At 63.0% G+C, this 15,605-nt stretch overlaps 1 protein-coding gene across 1 annotated transcript in view; it reads right to left on the reverse strand.

The window, feature by feature from the left end:
- Positions 1-15,605, reverse strand: part of ZNF536 (zinc finger protein 536) — a gene marked incomplete at its 3' end in the record, with an annotated part of 139,404 nt that overhangs the window by 80,836 nt on the left and 42,963 nt on the right. The window contains exon 3 of the mRNA XM_081107008.1: positions 7,600-9,168. Within this exon, the coding sequence (XP_080963134.1) occupies positions 7,600-9,168 (1,569 nt within the window). The remainder of the gene's footprint in view (positions 1-7,599; positions 9,169-15,605) is intronic.

The following is a 15,605-nucleotide window of genomic DNA, read 5'->3' on the forward strand; positions in this document are numbered from 1 at the left end:
AAGAGGAAGGGAGAGAGAGAAACATCCATGATGAGAGAGAATCATGGACCGGCCGCCTCCTGCACGCCCCCCACTAGGGATCAAGCCCGCCACCCGGGCCTGTGCCCTGACCGGGAAGCGAACCCTGACCTCCTGGTTCAGAGGTCCACGCTCACCCACTGGGCCCCGCGGGCTGGGCATTGTCTCCTCTTTTGACCTCTGCCCGCCCCCCTGTCTCTCTCTATCCATGTGTCTGACCTGCTCCTGGTGTCTGTCTGTCCCAATGTCCATCCCTTCGGCACCCAGCTCTGCTGTGGCTCTCTCCTCTGCCCCCGGGCTGGCCGCCCCTCCCCCTGCCCGGGGCACCCACGCGGTGGGACTGGTGTCCAGTCGGGGCTGCGGGCCCCATGCAGCGCCCCGCCCTCTGGACGGTCAGTCCTGGGCCGGCAGCTGGTGGGCCCTTCCTCTCACCCGGGCGGCCCCGGGGCCCAGTGCAGGAGCCTCTGGACTCGCAGGCCTGGCTGCCCCGTGTCTCCCGTTGAGAACCCAGGCCAAGGCCACGAGCGGGGCCGTCACACATCACCCACGTTGGGGACGCAGGGTCACCCAGGCCCGGGGTGTAGAGCCAGTGCCCGGAGTGACTTCCGAGGGCGTTTTCGGCCCCAGGCTCCCCTCTGCAGGACGGCAGGAGACTCCTGCTCCCGCGGCCGGACACGTGAGGCTGTCTCATCGCCCCACGTGGGGGAATCCGTCTGCTCAGAAACAGGAGAAACGGCCCTGGCCGGTGTGGCTCAGGGGATAGAGCGTCGGCCTGCGGACCAAAGGGTCCCGGGTTTGATTCCGGTCAAGGGCACGGACCTCGGTTGCAGGCTCCTCCCCGGCCCGGGCCCTGGTCGGGGCACGTGCAGGAGACAACCCGTCGCTGTGTCTCTCACATCGATGTTTCTCTCTGGCCTCCCCTCTCCCTCCCACTCTCCCTAAGAATCGGTGGGAACAAACCCTCGGGGAGGATTGGGAATAAGTAACAACCAGAAACTGGAGCAGCAGCTCAGGCAGCCGGGCTGTTTCTCACGCCCTGGGAACGGGTGGCTGGCACTCACACAGGGTCCCCGATGGGGTTCCCCCCGGGACGGGAGGGCCCTCACACGGGGCGTCCACAGGGGCAAGGAGGGCAGGGGCGTGTCCCCGATACCCTGCAGGGTCCCTACCGCCCGGTACGGTCTCAGTGGGCCTCAGTGTCCCTGGGAGCTCTGCCCGCTGCTGCCTGGCGGCAGGAACCCTGAAGTCACTGACATGGGGGTGACCTGTCCCCTCCAAGTCGCTCCCTCACACTCACCTGTTGCCCGAGGGTGCAGGCGGGACACTAGGTCCCACTCACCTGAGCGCCAACACCGCGGGCGGGGTGGCCACTTGGGGGTGGTACCGGGGGTCCTAGGAGACTGAGGATGAGTGGCCTCCCCTCGACAAGGAAGGGCCCACACGCTGTGTGAACCCCGTCACCCCTGCAGCCCTGCCCGGGGCGGGCACCTCAGCTGGGCCTGTCCTTGCCACCTCACCCCCCACCCCCATCCTATAGAAAGAGCAACAATCAGTTAAATTGATTACAAATTCGCTTCCCTCACGTGGCTGCCTTTCTCCCTGGGTGTGGGTCCAGGAGAGCATGCTCTATTCGTCTGAGAACAAGCCAAGTTCAGGAAGAAAGCGTAGCCTGTGAGCCTTGGGCCCGAGATGGGGGTCCGGGCCACCCCCAGGGGAGGGCGGGCTCCTCTAGGGCCGCCGGCCCGGGCAGGACGGGGGTTTGTGCAAGGAAGGAGCTAGGCAGAGCCCTCGACGGGCTCGGGCACAGAGCGATGGGCGCCACGTGACCCCCGTGACGTTTCTGGGAGGAAAGGTGACCACACCAGCGATGACCCCCTCCCAGAGTGTTCTCATTTATTTTACTGATTTCAGAGAGGAAGGGAGAGGGAGAGAGAAACATCAGTGATGAGGGAGAATCATGGACCGGCTGCCTCCTGCACGCCCCACACTGGGGATCGAGCCTGCAACCCGGGCCTGTGCCCTGACCGGGAATCGGACCGTGACCTCCTGGTTCCTAGGTCGTCGCTCCACCCCTGAGCCCCATGGCTGGGCCCTCCCGAAGTTCAGGTTCCTTTAGCTGCAGCATCTGCATCTGATCAGAGCCAACCTACTTCCCAGCACCTGTGACGAAACGTGGACTTGAAGACTCTGCAGGATGACGGGTTCCCGCCGTCAGCGCACCCTCCCTCCCCACCGCCCGGCCGCCCTGAGCTCCAGGGGCAGCAGGTCCCCTGTGCAGTGACTGTGACCGACAGGGGCCGGGAAGCCTCCGCCCCCACGTCCCCAGGCTGAGGCTCTGTCGAGAGGGCCCTGAGGGTGCTCATCTGGATGGGGGGGGGGGGGCCCTCCTTGGAAGCTGAGAATGTGGCTTCTTAAACCAAACGGGGCACCGGCCTCAGCAGAGGGAGCCCCAGGCAGCTCCCAACAGGGAAGCGTGGGGCCCTGGGGGTGACGCGGCCTCACAGAGGCACCAGGAGGCACTGATGAATGGGGGGCGCGGGGGCTAGGGGGGTGCAGGGGTGTCCTGACATTCCGCCCACTTCCCAGGCAGCCCGCATGCTCTGTGCCTCAGCTTCCACACCCACAGGGCCCAAGAGGCATGGGGGTCCAGATGCGGGAACACCCCTTGTACAGGGACGTGCGCCCCTGGTGTCTGGCTCTGCCCGCCTGCCACAGTCACACCCAAATCGGGAGGTCCCTGTCCATTTGTGAATCAGTACCAGTGGGGCGCCCTAAAGATGATGGAATGCGACCTGTTGCCCAGCAAACAGCCCTGGGGGGTCCTCTGGGGGCCCCACCCACGGGCGGGACTCGAGGGGCTGGGGGGGGGGGGGCGGCGTCACCAAGAGAATGAAGACAAGGACTCGAAGCGCACTGCTGTGTCACAGCTTTTATTAGCAACAGCAAGACAAGTGACCGGGGCATTCAGCGTCCTCTTACACTCCACTCGCACGTGACCTCCCGGCTAACAGGGCGCACAGCACACTTCACGTCTGACACTGACTCGGAGCGACAGTGATGAGCGGCACGTGCCTTCGTCCCGGGTCACCTCCGCGCATCTCATCACCCGACCACACCCGGTCCCCGGGCAAGTGACCCCTGGCACACGACGCCCCCCCCCCCACCTCTGCACGTGTGGCCTCAGCCCCTGCTGGTCAGCCGTGGGTGTCGAGGTGCCGTCCTGGGTCTGACCGTCACGGGCTCGCGGGGAACGCCAGGGCCTGCACCAGGTCGCACCAGCAAAGTCACCGCTTATGCACTAGGGAGAGGGGACCACTGCACTCTTCCGGGCTCTTCTATGCGTCACAAAGCACAGGACGTCGTGCACAGGACATCGGGCCCGGGACCACGTCAGGGCCGCCGGGGAAGGGAGCCGCAGCCCCGCCCCCACGGCAGGCCTTTCACGGGCAGGGGATGGGGTGGGGGGGACTCCAAGCACCGGGTTTGGCACCGGGAGGCACAGCGGGAGGGAGCGCTCGCCCCGCGCATCACTGAGCCGTGTTGATCGCCAGGCGCGCGGGGACACGGGGCAGCGTTTCCGCCTCCCGCCTCCGCGTGTACATGGCGTGGGCGCGCCTCGGGCACACACACCTACGCCCACAGCGACAACCTGCTCAACACACAAGTGTGCAAGTCGATCTCCTCCTGACCTGGGGCGGGCGCGGGAGCTGCCGGCGGGGCAGCGCGGACACGCCAGGGCCCGTCCAGCTGGACCGGCTAGAACGGGGGTGACTTCCCTGCAAGAAAACGTCACAGTCATTAAACAGTCCGGGCCCGGGCCGGAGGGGCCTGAGAGCAAGTGCGCACGGCCCTGACTGCTGGGGGGACGAGGACCCCAGTGTGTGGAAGACACACCCCACCCCCGCCCGCCCCGTCTCCTGCAGCGAGAACAGCACGAGGTTAGAGCAGGCGGCAGCCAGGCGGCAGGTGGGGGCAGCGCGGCGGGAGGTGACGGCCTGCGGAAGCGAGCTTTGTGCACAGCAGCGGGACACGGGAGGGGGGACCCGGCTCAGCGGCTGGTGTGGCGAGTGCAGGCGATGGGGGCAGCGATGGGGCCACACGCCCCTGGCCCACGGGGTGGCTGCGCCCACGGGGTCTGCACGTCCCCGGGAGAGGGTGTCTGTCCTGACCACACTCAGCATTCTCATCCTCCCGTGAACCCCAAGTCCTGCCAGGGAGGGAAGTGTGTGAGTGTGTGAGTGTGCATGTGAGTGAGTGAGTGAGCTGGTATGAGTGTGTGCCAGTGTGTGTGCATATCAATATGTTGTGCATGTATGTGTGTGCACCTGTGCGTGCAAGTATGTTCATGCGCAAATCTATGCACACACATGTGTGCACTTGTGCACGTGTTCACATGCATGCACTTGTGGTCACAGATGTGCATGTATGTGGGCTGAACCAACAAGCTCTGCTGCTCCCTGGCTTGGTCCCGGGCAGTAGCTCCCGTGGGATGGAGGGGAACGTGGACAGGACGACAGGAAGGCGGCCAGACCCCCTCGGAGGCCCTGTTGACTCAGACAGTAGCTTTTGGAGCCAAAACTCTGCGGCGAAAGGGACGGAACATAAACAAGGCTCCATGTCACCCGGCTGCCGACTCAGACACCGTCCATTTGTTTGTTCTGAAACGGGGAGCAGACTGTTTGGCAAATACAGCGGTTCACACCACAGCCCTGTCACCCTCAGGGCGAGCGCCCTCAGGCCCAGGCATCCCGGGTCCATGCAAAGGAGGAAGAAGGGGGGAGGGGGCCGGGAGGGGGGACCACAGGGAGGGGCCTGCCCTGCAGAGGCTGTCCGGGCGCCCATACTCTGCACACTGAGCACTGGGCTCAGGAGCGGGCGGGGAGCACCTGCCCAGGGCTGCTGGTTTCTGGGGGCGCCCAGCCAGTGCCTACGCTTCCTCCCGCCAGAGCCTGGCAGCCAGCAGGCAGCGCAGGGGATGGGCAGTGAACTCACGGGATCGCCCTTGGCCTTCAGGACAAGCCACAGGGTCCCCGATGACAGGGATCCAGCACCAGGCCCTGGACCACACGGGGAGCGGGCGCCCCATCTGGGAGCCACGAGGTCCACACAGAGAGGGAGGGCGAGGGGGTGCTCCACCACCCGCTGGGCAAGCCAGTCCCCAGGGGCCTGGGCTCAGCAAGAGCGGGGAGAGGCAGGCCCGCGGCCTGGGACACGCGCGGGCCTGGCCCTCCGGGGCATGGGGGCACCGAGCAGCCGGCAGGTATGGGAGGGGCTGAGCACAGGGCCAGGCCCATCCCCAGCGAGAGGGCAGGTCTCCACCTGGCCGGGGCCCACCTGGGCCGGAGCAGGGCTGGGCCGCTTCCCAGCGGGAGGGAGGGGGGTTCGGAAGGAACGGGCCAAAGGAACCTCTGCACTGGACCCCCAGAAACCAGGGAGGTTCCTCTGGCATCTCCCCTGAGTGCAGGCGGAGCAGGGGGGCGGCCTCACCTGGGGAAGCCCCATGTGTACAAGGAGCACCAGAGTCAGGGTTAAAGGTACTTCCTCCCTCCCCCCTCCCTCCCCCCTCCCTCCCCCTTCCTCCTCCCTCCTTTCTCCTTCCTCTTTCCTCCTTCCTTCCCCCCTCTTCCTCCTTCCTCTTCCTTCCTCCTCTTACCTCCTCCCTCCCTCCCCCCTCCCTCCCGTCCTCCTCTTTCCGCAGGTGAAGTCAGTCACAGAACCCACTCACCCACTGGCCTTGGCTCCCCTCTTGGAGAGAAACCGTAACTCGGGACCCAGGTGCTGCTGCCCAAGGGCCAAAGGGGTGGCCGCAAAGGTTGTCACATTCCCAGGAACCGCAGGGGCATGGGGAGCTGCTGTTTGGGGGCGGGGGGGGGGGGGCAGTGCCTGGGAGCTCAGCTCAGAGGGAAAGGGCTCAGGAGACAGAGCGGGCACCAGGCCTTCCCACCCTCTGCTCCCAGGCCCAGCTTCCTCCAGCAGGGACAGGAGGAGGGGAAATTAATGGGGTAATATGAGCTCATTTCAATAATAAAGAGCTCGTGAACGCGCCCCTTTTGATCTTTTCTGATGCCTGGATTCCTGGCAGGAACCAGGGTCCTACTCAGGGATCTGAAAGCACTGAAAATAGACTTTAAACAACATCCCCAAACAAGGGCCAAAAAGGAAGCCGCCCATCACACACACAGAACAACAGCGAAAGAAAGACTCCCGCGTCCGTCCGTGCCTTCCTCCCCAGAAGAAACGGGGGGATTGGACTGGCACACAACCCTTTTCTGCGCCTTTTAAATATGGTTTTAACAGCTTCCAAGGGAAGGGGGTGTGTGTGGCTAAAAATAGAACCGGGGGCCGGGGTGGGGCCTGCGAAGAACCACTCAGCATAAGGGCCTGTCAATATTTTGGGGGGCTGTCAGGAAGCCATTAGTGGTTTTTGAGAATTCAAAAAATATCTCTGACTGCTTGGTCCATTTGCTCGTGAATCAGGAAGGAGAGGGAATATATATCAATTTCAAGTGTGAACCCAGTCCAGCTGCCTGAATCCCGTGTGTGCAAGGAGCTTGAGATTCAGAGGCTACAAAATTCGCCCTCCCTCCTCCCTTCCTCCCTCCCTTCCTCCTTCCTCTCTCCTTCCTTATTCTTTTCCTCCCTCCTTCCCTCCTTCCCTTTTTCAACAAGTGAAGTGAGTCACAGAAACCTGTTCTTAGACTAAGGATGGAAGGCACCCCTGCCATTCGTCTCTGGGGAGGGTGTTGGGGGCTGAGCGTCTGTTCTGAGAGGCCTCCCAGCAAGACCATGTGAGCCCCACGAGAAGGCCTGGGCCACCTTCACGTGGAGACACGCATGACTGTCCACGTAGCCCTCCCGCCCGCCTCCGTCCCGCAGAGCCCACGCGGGGCCTCATTCTAAGCTCGGGAACCCCCGGGGGAGCCGTGTTCTCCCAGGAGGTGAAGAGGCGCCGACGTGCTAAGCAGAGCAGACAAGCGTGGGCCCGAGACACGCAGTCGCAACACAGCGACTGGGGCTGCACATTTCTCGCTGGAACAACAGATGGACAGAAGGCAGCAGCGGGACAGAAGGCCCGGGGCACAGTCACTGCTGCTAAAGGTGAGTCGCAAATGCCCCGCCCCCCCCCCTGGAGACAGGGTCCCTGGGTCCCCGCCACGGGGTCAGTGTGACGGTCTCAGAGCCTCGCGTGGACGTGAGGAGAGCAGGTTTGGCTGAGCACAGCGGGGGCACCGTCTTAGGCACCGTCAGCGTCAGTTAACAGCGCACAGAGTTTGCAAGCTACCAGGTCTCTTCCCTTTACGGCCCCTTCCCCTCCAGGGATTAGATAGGGGTCCTTCCCCCGGGGGGGCCCACCCCCTGCCCAGGGCCCCGCCCGCGAACGGGAGCCCAGGCCTGTGGGCTGGGCCACATGCACGGGGCAGACGCTCATGACTGTCCCTGTGGCGCCTCCAGCATCGGGGGCCCCTCTGAGGTTCGGTTCAAAGCCCGCGAGTCAACAAGTCTCCCCCGTCCGTGCTGACAGAGCGCACGCTCGGCCCGATGTGCTGGGGAAGGACCCCGGGAGGAGGCTCTAGAACTTACCGCACACGTCCGGCCTCTTGACGCATCCCGCGCCGGCCGCGCCCCCGGCAAGTCCGTTGAAGGCGGCCAGGCCCTCGGTGCTGTAGGCCCTGAGGACCGACAGCATGTTCACCGGCTTCTCCAGGCCGGGGGGCCCGCGCTCTGGCCGGGCCAGGCCCGCGGCGGGGTCCTGGGCTGGGAGGAGGCCCGGGCTGTGCCACGGCTTCTCTGACGGCGGGGGCAGGGGGGACGCCAGTCCCTGGACGGGCTGCGGGGCGCCCGTGGGCAGCAGGCTGTCCCCGCCATCGCCGCCGCTGTCCTTGCTGAGGGCGGCGGGCGGCTTCCTCACCACCTCGGGCTCCGTGTCCATCTCCTCGTCCTCATCGTCCCCCTTGGCGGAGTCCATGTCGTCGGAGGAGGCGACGTCGGACAGGCCGTCGGGCGTGTTCTTGTCCCCGGTGTCAGGGATCACGATCGGGGCGTCGTCCTCTGAGGGGGCCTGGCCCTCGGGCCCTTTGTTGGGGCAGGAGCTGGGGGCCCCCGCGCTCACCGTGCCGGGGTAGACGCCAAACTGCTTGTAGAAGTCGGATGGGAAGTGGCAGAACGCGGGGTCCACGTGGCCGGGCCACGGGCCGCTCTTCGGCTCCCCCAGCGTCTCCGCGGCCGGTCCTGGGGCCGTCTTCTCAGAGGCAGAGTCCAGAGGCCCCATCAGGGCGGCCAGGGCCCCCTCCTTGCTGGACGGTACGGAGGGCAGCAGGGCTGCCTTGCTGGCCTCCCGCGCCTGCTCTTTGCCGGGCACGGCCACCCCCACGGCAGGGTCCCTGCGCTTGGCTCTGCCCAGGTGGTTGGCCTGCAGGTGCAGGGCCATGAGCTCCACGGAGGACGTGGTGAACGCGCAGAACAAGCAGCCGTGCCAGGCCACGCTGTCCCGCACCGTCACCTGGGAGCCGGGCAGGGCGGGGGCGTCGGGCCGCACCGACAGATCCAGGGGCTCGTACTGCGACTTCTCCGACTTCCTGGAGGGCGCCTTCCCGCCGCCTCTGTCCTCGCCGTCCGCCCCGTGGACTTTGGCGGAGGGAGGGTCCGGCGGGGCCTTGTCCTTGGTGCCCTTCTCCCTCCTCAGGGAGCTGAGGACGAAGCTGTCCATGAACGCCTGCAGGGACCCCTGGAAGCTCACGCCATTGCCCGCCAGGCTCTGGTAGGCTCTTCCGACTTCGGAGAAGTGGGCGCTTTTGGAGGGAAGGTCGGCGCCTTTCAGAACATCTGACGGAGGCTCCGAGGAAGACAGGCCGCCGGCCTGGCCGGGGTGGTCTCCCGACGACAGTGCTCCGGCCGGCCACTGCTGGGCTGCGGGCCCCCCTCGGAAGTCCATCCCGGGGAGGCCCTTGAAGGCGCCCCTCAGGATGTCGGGCCTGAGGAACAGGGCGGCTTTGCCCGACGGCTCGTCCCGGGGGTCTTGGCTGGCGGGCTGGCCGGACAGGGGCCCTGCCCCGTTCTGTCGCTCCCGGTGATGCCGCTCCAGGTGGTACTTCAAGGACGCGGACTGGGTGCCGGCATAGTCGCAGTGCGGACACTTGTAGGGCTTCTCACCTGCAGGGTGTGGGCACGGGAGAGAGAGAGAGAGAGAGAGAGAGAGAGAGAGAGAGAAGAGGAGTTTATTTCACTTTGCTGCTGCGAGGCTAGAAGGAGCAACGTTTGTTCTTGGACACAGAGCAGCGCCAACTAATAATTAGTCGGAGAACAACTGCTCGTTAATAGAAGAATAATTCGTGCTTTTCAGCCTTTTTAACGACTCCGTACCATTTGGGACTACTCAGGAATGACATACTATCCACACACAATTAGCTATCTCTTTCTTCATCTAACGTGTGCGAACGGCTATAGATTTAAAAGCTATGATTATGAAAATTAAGCATAATAATTCCAACCACCGCGATCATTAAAAGTAGAAGTTTAGGAAGACGGCGTACGTAACAAATGGCCGGGTGCAGCATTTTGTGTATACAAGGGCCCTGAAATTTGTTTAAATTATACACATGGAAACCATTTTTAAACCTAAAAATTTTATGGCCCTGTTACGCAAGACTGAAATGAATGATTTAAGTCTCGCTCTGCAGTAAATCATGGATATAATTAGCAAATGGCACACAGCGCGGGCCATTCATCATTATCGGGAGGGCACCCTTCCAGGGCGCGGGTAGCGGCAGACCCACGGCATTGTTTCCAAATAAAGATCCATAAATACCGATTCCCTAAAATATTAATGCCGTTACAGTGCATTACGGCAGCGGCACGTAAAGACGTAGAGTTAAGATAAAAAGCAGTCAATAAACCTTAAAAGAAAACGAGTAATAAAAAGGGGCAAAATATATTTAGCTTCTGTATTTGAAATTAACATTATCTACTGGTCTTCGCAGGGCCTTAAATTTGTTCTAATGGCGAACCTAACGCGGCGGCAGTAAAATGCGTAATTTACCTGTAATAAGCGCTTTCGAGAGAATAAAAATCGCGTTAAGGGGCGTTTTAAAACATATAAGGCCATTTTCACGAATTAAATATTTATTTCAATTCAACACCCAACTTCTATTGTTCTTGCCTCCACGGAAGAGGCTGGGCACGTGGGACCTGGACCCGGCGCGCTGTGGGCCCGAGGGGACAGGAGGCGACGCACACGCGGGTGTAAATGCAGCCCAGGGCTCCCGGACTCGGGGATGGATGGGCGCTCTGCAGGGAAGGTGGCGTGACCATCCCGGGAGCTGCTCCCGCAGGGCCGCCATCCACGCCCACACGATCTCTCTGAGGGACTCGGTGCCCGAGGCCACGGGTGGCTGCTGGGCTGGGCCGATGCCGACCCCCGTCCTCCGGGCGTGGGCTTGGGGTGACACAGTTGCTGAGGGGAGGACTTGGCAGCCGAGAGGACTGGCCGCCCGGTTCCGGACAGGGGGCTCCCCGTCACCCCCAGACCCAGTGCCAGCCTGGTCCGCGTGCTGCCATGTGTCCCCCCGCTCAGCGGCTGCGGGGCTCCCGGGCAGCTCGAGACGCCTGTGGGTCTGGGAGGGTGTCCGCGTGGGAAGGTCCTGGGGCTCTGGCTGGAACCGGCCGAGGACCCGGAGGACGACGCACCCTCTGGCGCTTTGGCGCCGCCTCCACTTCCCGCCTCAGTCCCGTGGGGGTCCAGGCTCACCAAAAAGGTGCAGAGTCATTCACACACATGGAGTGACCGGTGAATGAGCACGTCTGGTCTCCCACGTCGGACGGGGAGCTGAATGAAGAGCCAGAGATGAGGCCTTTATCCTCACGGCCTTCGTGAGGATATGTCATAGAGGAGACATGTCATAGGCTCATGCATGCAGGCGGCATTCACACACTCATGCACACACATCATACACCACACACACTCCGTATAGCACACACACATGCATATGCACACACACAAAACATACATCACGCGCATCATATAACACACACACGAACACACATCACATAACACATTATACAACACGCACATCATATAACACACATGGTGTAACACAGAGACACACACATGCGCACACACACACCTCTTCCATTTGGCCAACGGACAAATGTGAGCCCACCTGTGCTGAGAGCTGCTGCCCAGTCCGCGCCACCCACCTGGCCACTTGCTTCAGCGTGACACGGGGCTGGTGCCAACGCCTCGGGCGTCTACCCAGGAGCGAGCCAGTGGCCGCCCAGTCCCTCCCCAGCCCAGCAGGCTCTGTCCGAGACTTGGAAAGGTGTTCCCTGTGCAGCCTTGTGGCACCGGCCGCCCAGACCCGGCCAGCAGCGCCATCCAGCTGATGATTGGCCACTTAGGACTTAAATGAGTCCAAACCCACTGGGGGGACCGCTCGGGCTGTCCTGAGCTTCTCGGGGCGTCTGGGACCGTGCTGTCTGGGATGCTGTCTCTGCATCCACCTGGTGTGGGAGCCCCCCACTCAGGGGCCTTCCCAGCCAGGCTCACCTCGGGCTGCGGGAAACAGCGGGCAGACCCCACGCCTCTCCCACAGGGCAGCCGTCACTCCAGTCCAACCAGCCGTGGACACGGCGACCGCCAACGCTCTAGGCGAAGCCACACCCGTTTCCTACGTGCAGCGCCCTGGTTTTCAATGCTGGCACCTGCTTACACACGTCCCCCAACGTGAGGGGCCACGGAGCCTCCTCCACAGGCCGGCCCGGCCCCGGCGGCTCTTACACAGCCTGCGCCTGGGGAAGGGGGCCAGTGCCGAGCCAGTTCCCCCCCAACGAAGCCGGTCAGGGCACCGGTGGCCTTCCCCGGGGAAACCTCTCCAGCCTTTCACACGGTGAGAGTGGGCCCAGACGCCGCCTTTCTAGAAAAGAGTCGGCATAGCAGAAAGCCTTCGGCAGCTCCTCCCTCAATGCACTGACGCAGGGGTGGGGAACGTCCGGCCCTCGGCCCATGGCAGGCCCTCGGAATCGTGGGGCCGGTCCTGCCAAGGCCCGGGGGGTGAGCTCACTCGGTGTTTGACCAAACGGAGCAGGCGGATGTTTACGCTGATAACCCTGTGTGTCTTGTGACTGATGTTGTAAATGTGCAAACGGCCCTGGACAGAAACAAGGTCCCCACCCCTGGTGACGGTGCGGGTGAGTGATGCGGGATTGTGCACCTGAAACCTGCGTACTGCCGTTAGCCAGGGTCACCCCCACAACTTCCATAAAATGGAAAAGAAATCACTGGAACCATCGTACAGTGAAACCAGCTCCTGCTGCCGTGGCGACGAGCTGCACACTCCACTTTGGGGGAGCATCAGTACGTCCTCAGGCAACTGCAGAAGAAACTACAGAAATATGGGGTGCCCCCCACAAATGTAGCCGCGCACTTAGAATCATTGTAAAGGCAGTGTTCATCCAAATACATTTCATTTCCAAGACGGAGCTAGCAGTTGTTGAAGTCTGCGTACATTCTGGGGGGACTCCCTGTCTATGGCCACCTGGTTCCATTCGTTCATCCCCCCTATTTTCTTTATCTTTTTAAATATATTTTTATTGATTTCAGAGAGGAAAGGAGAAGGGGAGAGATAGAAACATCAACAAGGAGAGAGAATCATGGATCGGCTGCCTCCTGCACGCCCCACACTGGGGATGGAGCCCACAGACAGCCCCGGGCATGTGCCCTTGACCGAAATCGAACTGTGACCTTCTGGTTCCTAGGTGGACGTTCAGCCACGGAGCCACGCTGGCGGGGCCACCGAACCTATTTTCACACGGCCATAGCTTTCATCGTTCTGCGCCTCCACGTTGCACTGGATAAGCCGGAGGAACAAGTTCCCCAAATCACAAGTGGGTCCCTATGGGTCTCCGCGGACACCCCTTTCTCAGGCCTTTAAGAAGGGCCTCGCGCCTCCGCCTCCGACGTGTCCTTGCTGTTTCTTGTTCGTTTCGCCGGCTCTCGCGAAGGGCTTTGGGTTTGACGTGGAGGCGCGGACGGTCGGTTTCCGCGTCGGCGGCAGCGTCTCCTCGCTATTTACTCAGCCTTCCTCCCCGTCTTTACTCGGTTCACACCGGGAGAGACAAATGCGGCGGCGCCTTCCGGGGCAGCTCCAGTCCATAAATATAAATCGTGCGCTAATTCCCCCGCAGCTCCTCCACGCTGTAAAGCTGGAGACTTCGCACACAGCTGCCGCGCGCTAAACAGTGGCTTGTCCAGAAGGGGACAATCTGTGTCTCTAATTGCTGTCGCTGGAGCCGAGATTCATTAGGCGACTTCCCCATTACACGTGAGCATTAATTTGTCTGATGAAATATCGCCGCTGCCGTGTTCATTAGCCGCGCCCGCGGTACACGCGACGGCTCCCGCCTCGGACCCACGGCGAGTTCCGCTGATGGCTGCTTCCCGCCTGGTGTTTGCTGGGAAAGCCCCCCGCCACACGTGACCGTGCCGCTCTGAGGAAATTTAAATCCAGCCAATTATTTTCCCACAAAAGTTTGGGATGCCCTGATGGCAGGGAGAGAAGACGGGGGCGGGGGGCAGTGGGGGAGAGAACGGCCCTCCGTTCCGCGTGGGGACCTACGGACGCCAGGAAATTTTAACTCAGGACAAAAGGGAACAAAAGAATCCTCTCCTTTGGGGCAAGTGGGCATTTTTTCTCCTTTTTTTTCATAATCACGCAGGTGGCGGGGCCCCCTAAGCCCGACACACGCGCTCTCCCTCTGGAGTAGGAAGTGGCAGAGGCTGCCCAGCTGCCGGATCCCACTCTCCTCAGCCCAGGGGGCGTGTCGAAAAGGAGAGGAGCGCGGGCTCCCCGGGGGGCACCGCGGAGCCAGTGGGGGGCCTCCCGGACCTGAGGGTCCCTGGGAGCTCCCTCCACGCAGGGAGCCGTGCGGGTGTTGGGGACACAGCCGAGCTGCGGTGCAGCCCCACTCCCCTGCCTAAGGAAGAGGGGTGGGGGGACGGGCAGTCGCTGACTCGGGGAGGGAGGATGCGGGAGGGGTCCCCTCCGCCCACATGTCTTCCCACCCAGGTTCTCATTGGGCTGCCTCCCGTCCCACCCGAGAACAGCACGTCGGCCACACCGGGAATGTCTCCTGTGGTCCTGCGGGCGCTCACGGGAGGAGCACGGGGGACACGTGTGTCGTGCCTCACAGACTCCTGTCCTGGGCGACATCACCTCCAAACACAGAAGCGGGGAGGGGCCGGGGACACCCCGCTCTGGACCCTGGGCTTGGTGTGGATGCATCGCTTCGTTTCGATTGGGTGCCTCCTGTCGCCTGCGCGCTCACCCGCCGGCGCCCATCGCGGGTGTGCCGAAGCGCACGGACCACTGCCTGCTCGGCTCCTGCGCACGCGTGCGAGCGTTCCCCACCTTCTTTGTTCTCTGATAAAAAGGAAATTGATCTTTATCTGGATACAGTCCTGCCTTTTACACTCAGCACATGCTGCTGGGGGGGGGGGCGGTCCGCCGGGGGGGCGTTTCCAGGGCGTCTTTCACTTTCTTCCTTCTTCTGGGCGCTTCCCAGAAGGCCTCTGCCCACGGCCCGGTCTCCTCGCGTCTCCAGGACTATGAGTCATATGTTTCAGAAGAAGTTTGTGAAGGGGGAAAAACAGAAGTTTGGGAAAACCGTGTTTCTCAGGCGCTTTTGACGTTAAAACGTCAAAAGCAGCATCCACCTGCTTCCGTCCAGATCCGGAGGCCTCCGGCGGCCTGGCTCCTCTTCCCCGGAATGTTCTGGGAGCATCTCTTACCCGCGGCCAGCGGAGGGGGTCGGGCCCACGGGTCAGCAGGCTCCTGGCGGGGAGGCCCTGACCATTTCTCTCCTGCCCCACAGTCCCTGGGGGCCTGTGCCCCTGTCCTGGCAGGATGGGGATCCCCACCCACGGCACAGCCTCGGGGACCCAGCTCCTCGAGGAGGAAGGCGCTCCCTGGGTGATGTGGGGAGGCTGGGGTCTGAGCGCGGAACCGTCACCGAGAAGGGACGGAGGCACCGCACCCCGAGGGAGCAGAGACCTGCAGGCGGGGCCAGGCCCTCCCGTGCTCCTGGGCAGGTCTGCCGTCTGCAACCGGAGTCCTGCACCGCAGCCGGCAGCCACGCGTGGTTCCCGAGACAGTGCGGGGGCTCAGCCCACCTCTCCCATCTGACCGGGGTCCTCGCAGTCCGTCCTCTCGGTGGGCGGCCCCAAGCCAGGCACGGGCTGCAAGGACGAGGCGGGTCACTCGGGGACCGCCAGGCGCTGGGCACCCGCAGTGCGGCAGGTGCGCGGGCGGCCCCTGGGGATCAGGAAATCACAGTCACTGGACGGGTGAACGCCGTCGCCAGCCTCACGTTCCACAAGCAGCTGCGCTGCACAGGGTCCTCGCGGGAAGCGGAGAGTCCAGGAAGAAAAGGACGCGGGGGCCTGAGGGGTGTTTCGCACAGGGAGTCGGGGCCGGTCTCTCTGAGGTCACAGTGGCCTCTGGGAGGAGATCATTCCAGGCGGAGGGCCCGTGGGCACGGATGTCCTGCAGCGGGAGCCAGGCCCCTGCACTGGAGGGACAGACAGGAGGACGGGG

Source organism: Myotis nattereri, assembly GCF_964212035.1.
Source record: "Myotis nattereri genome assembly, chromosome: 15".
Classification (NCBI taxonomy): Eukaryota; Metazoa; Chordata; class Mammalia; order Chiroptera; family Vespertilionidae; genus Myotis; species Myotis nattereri.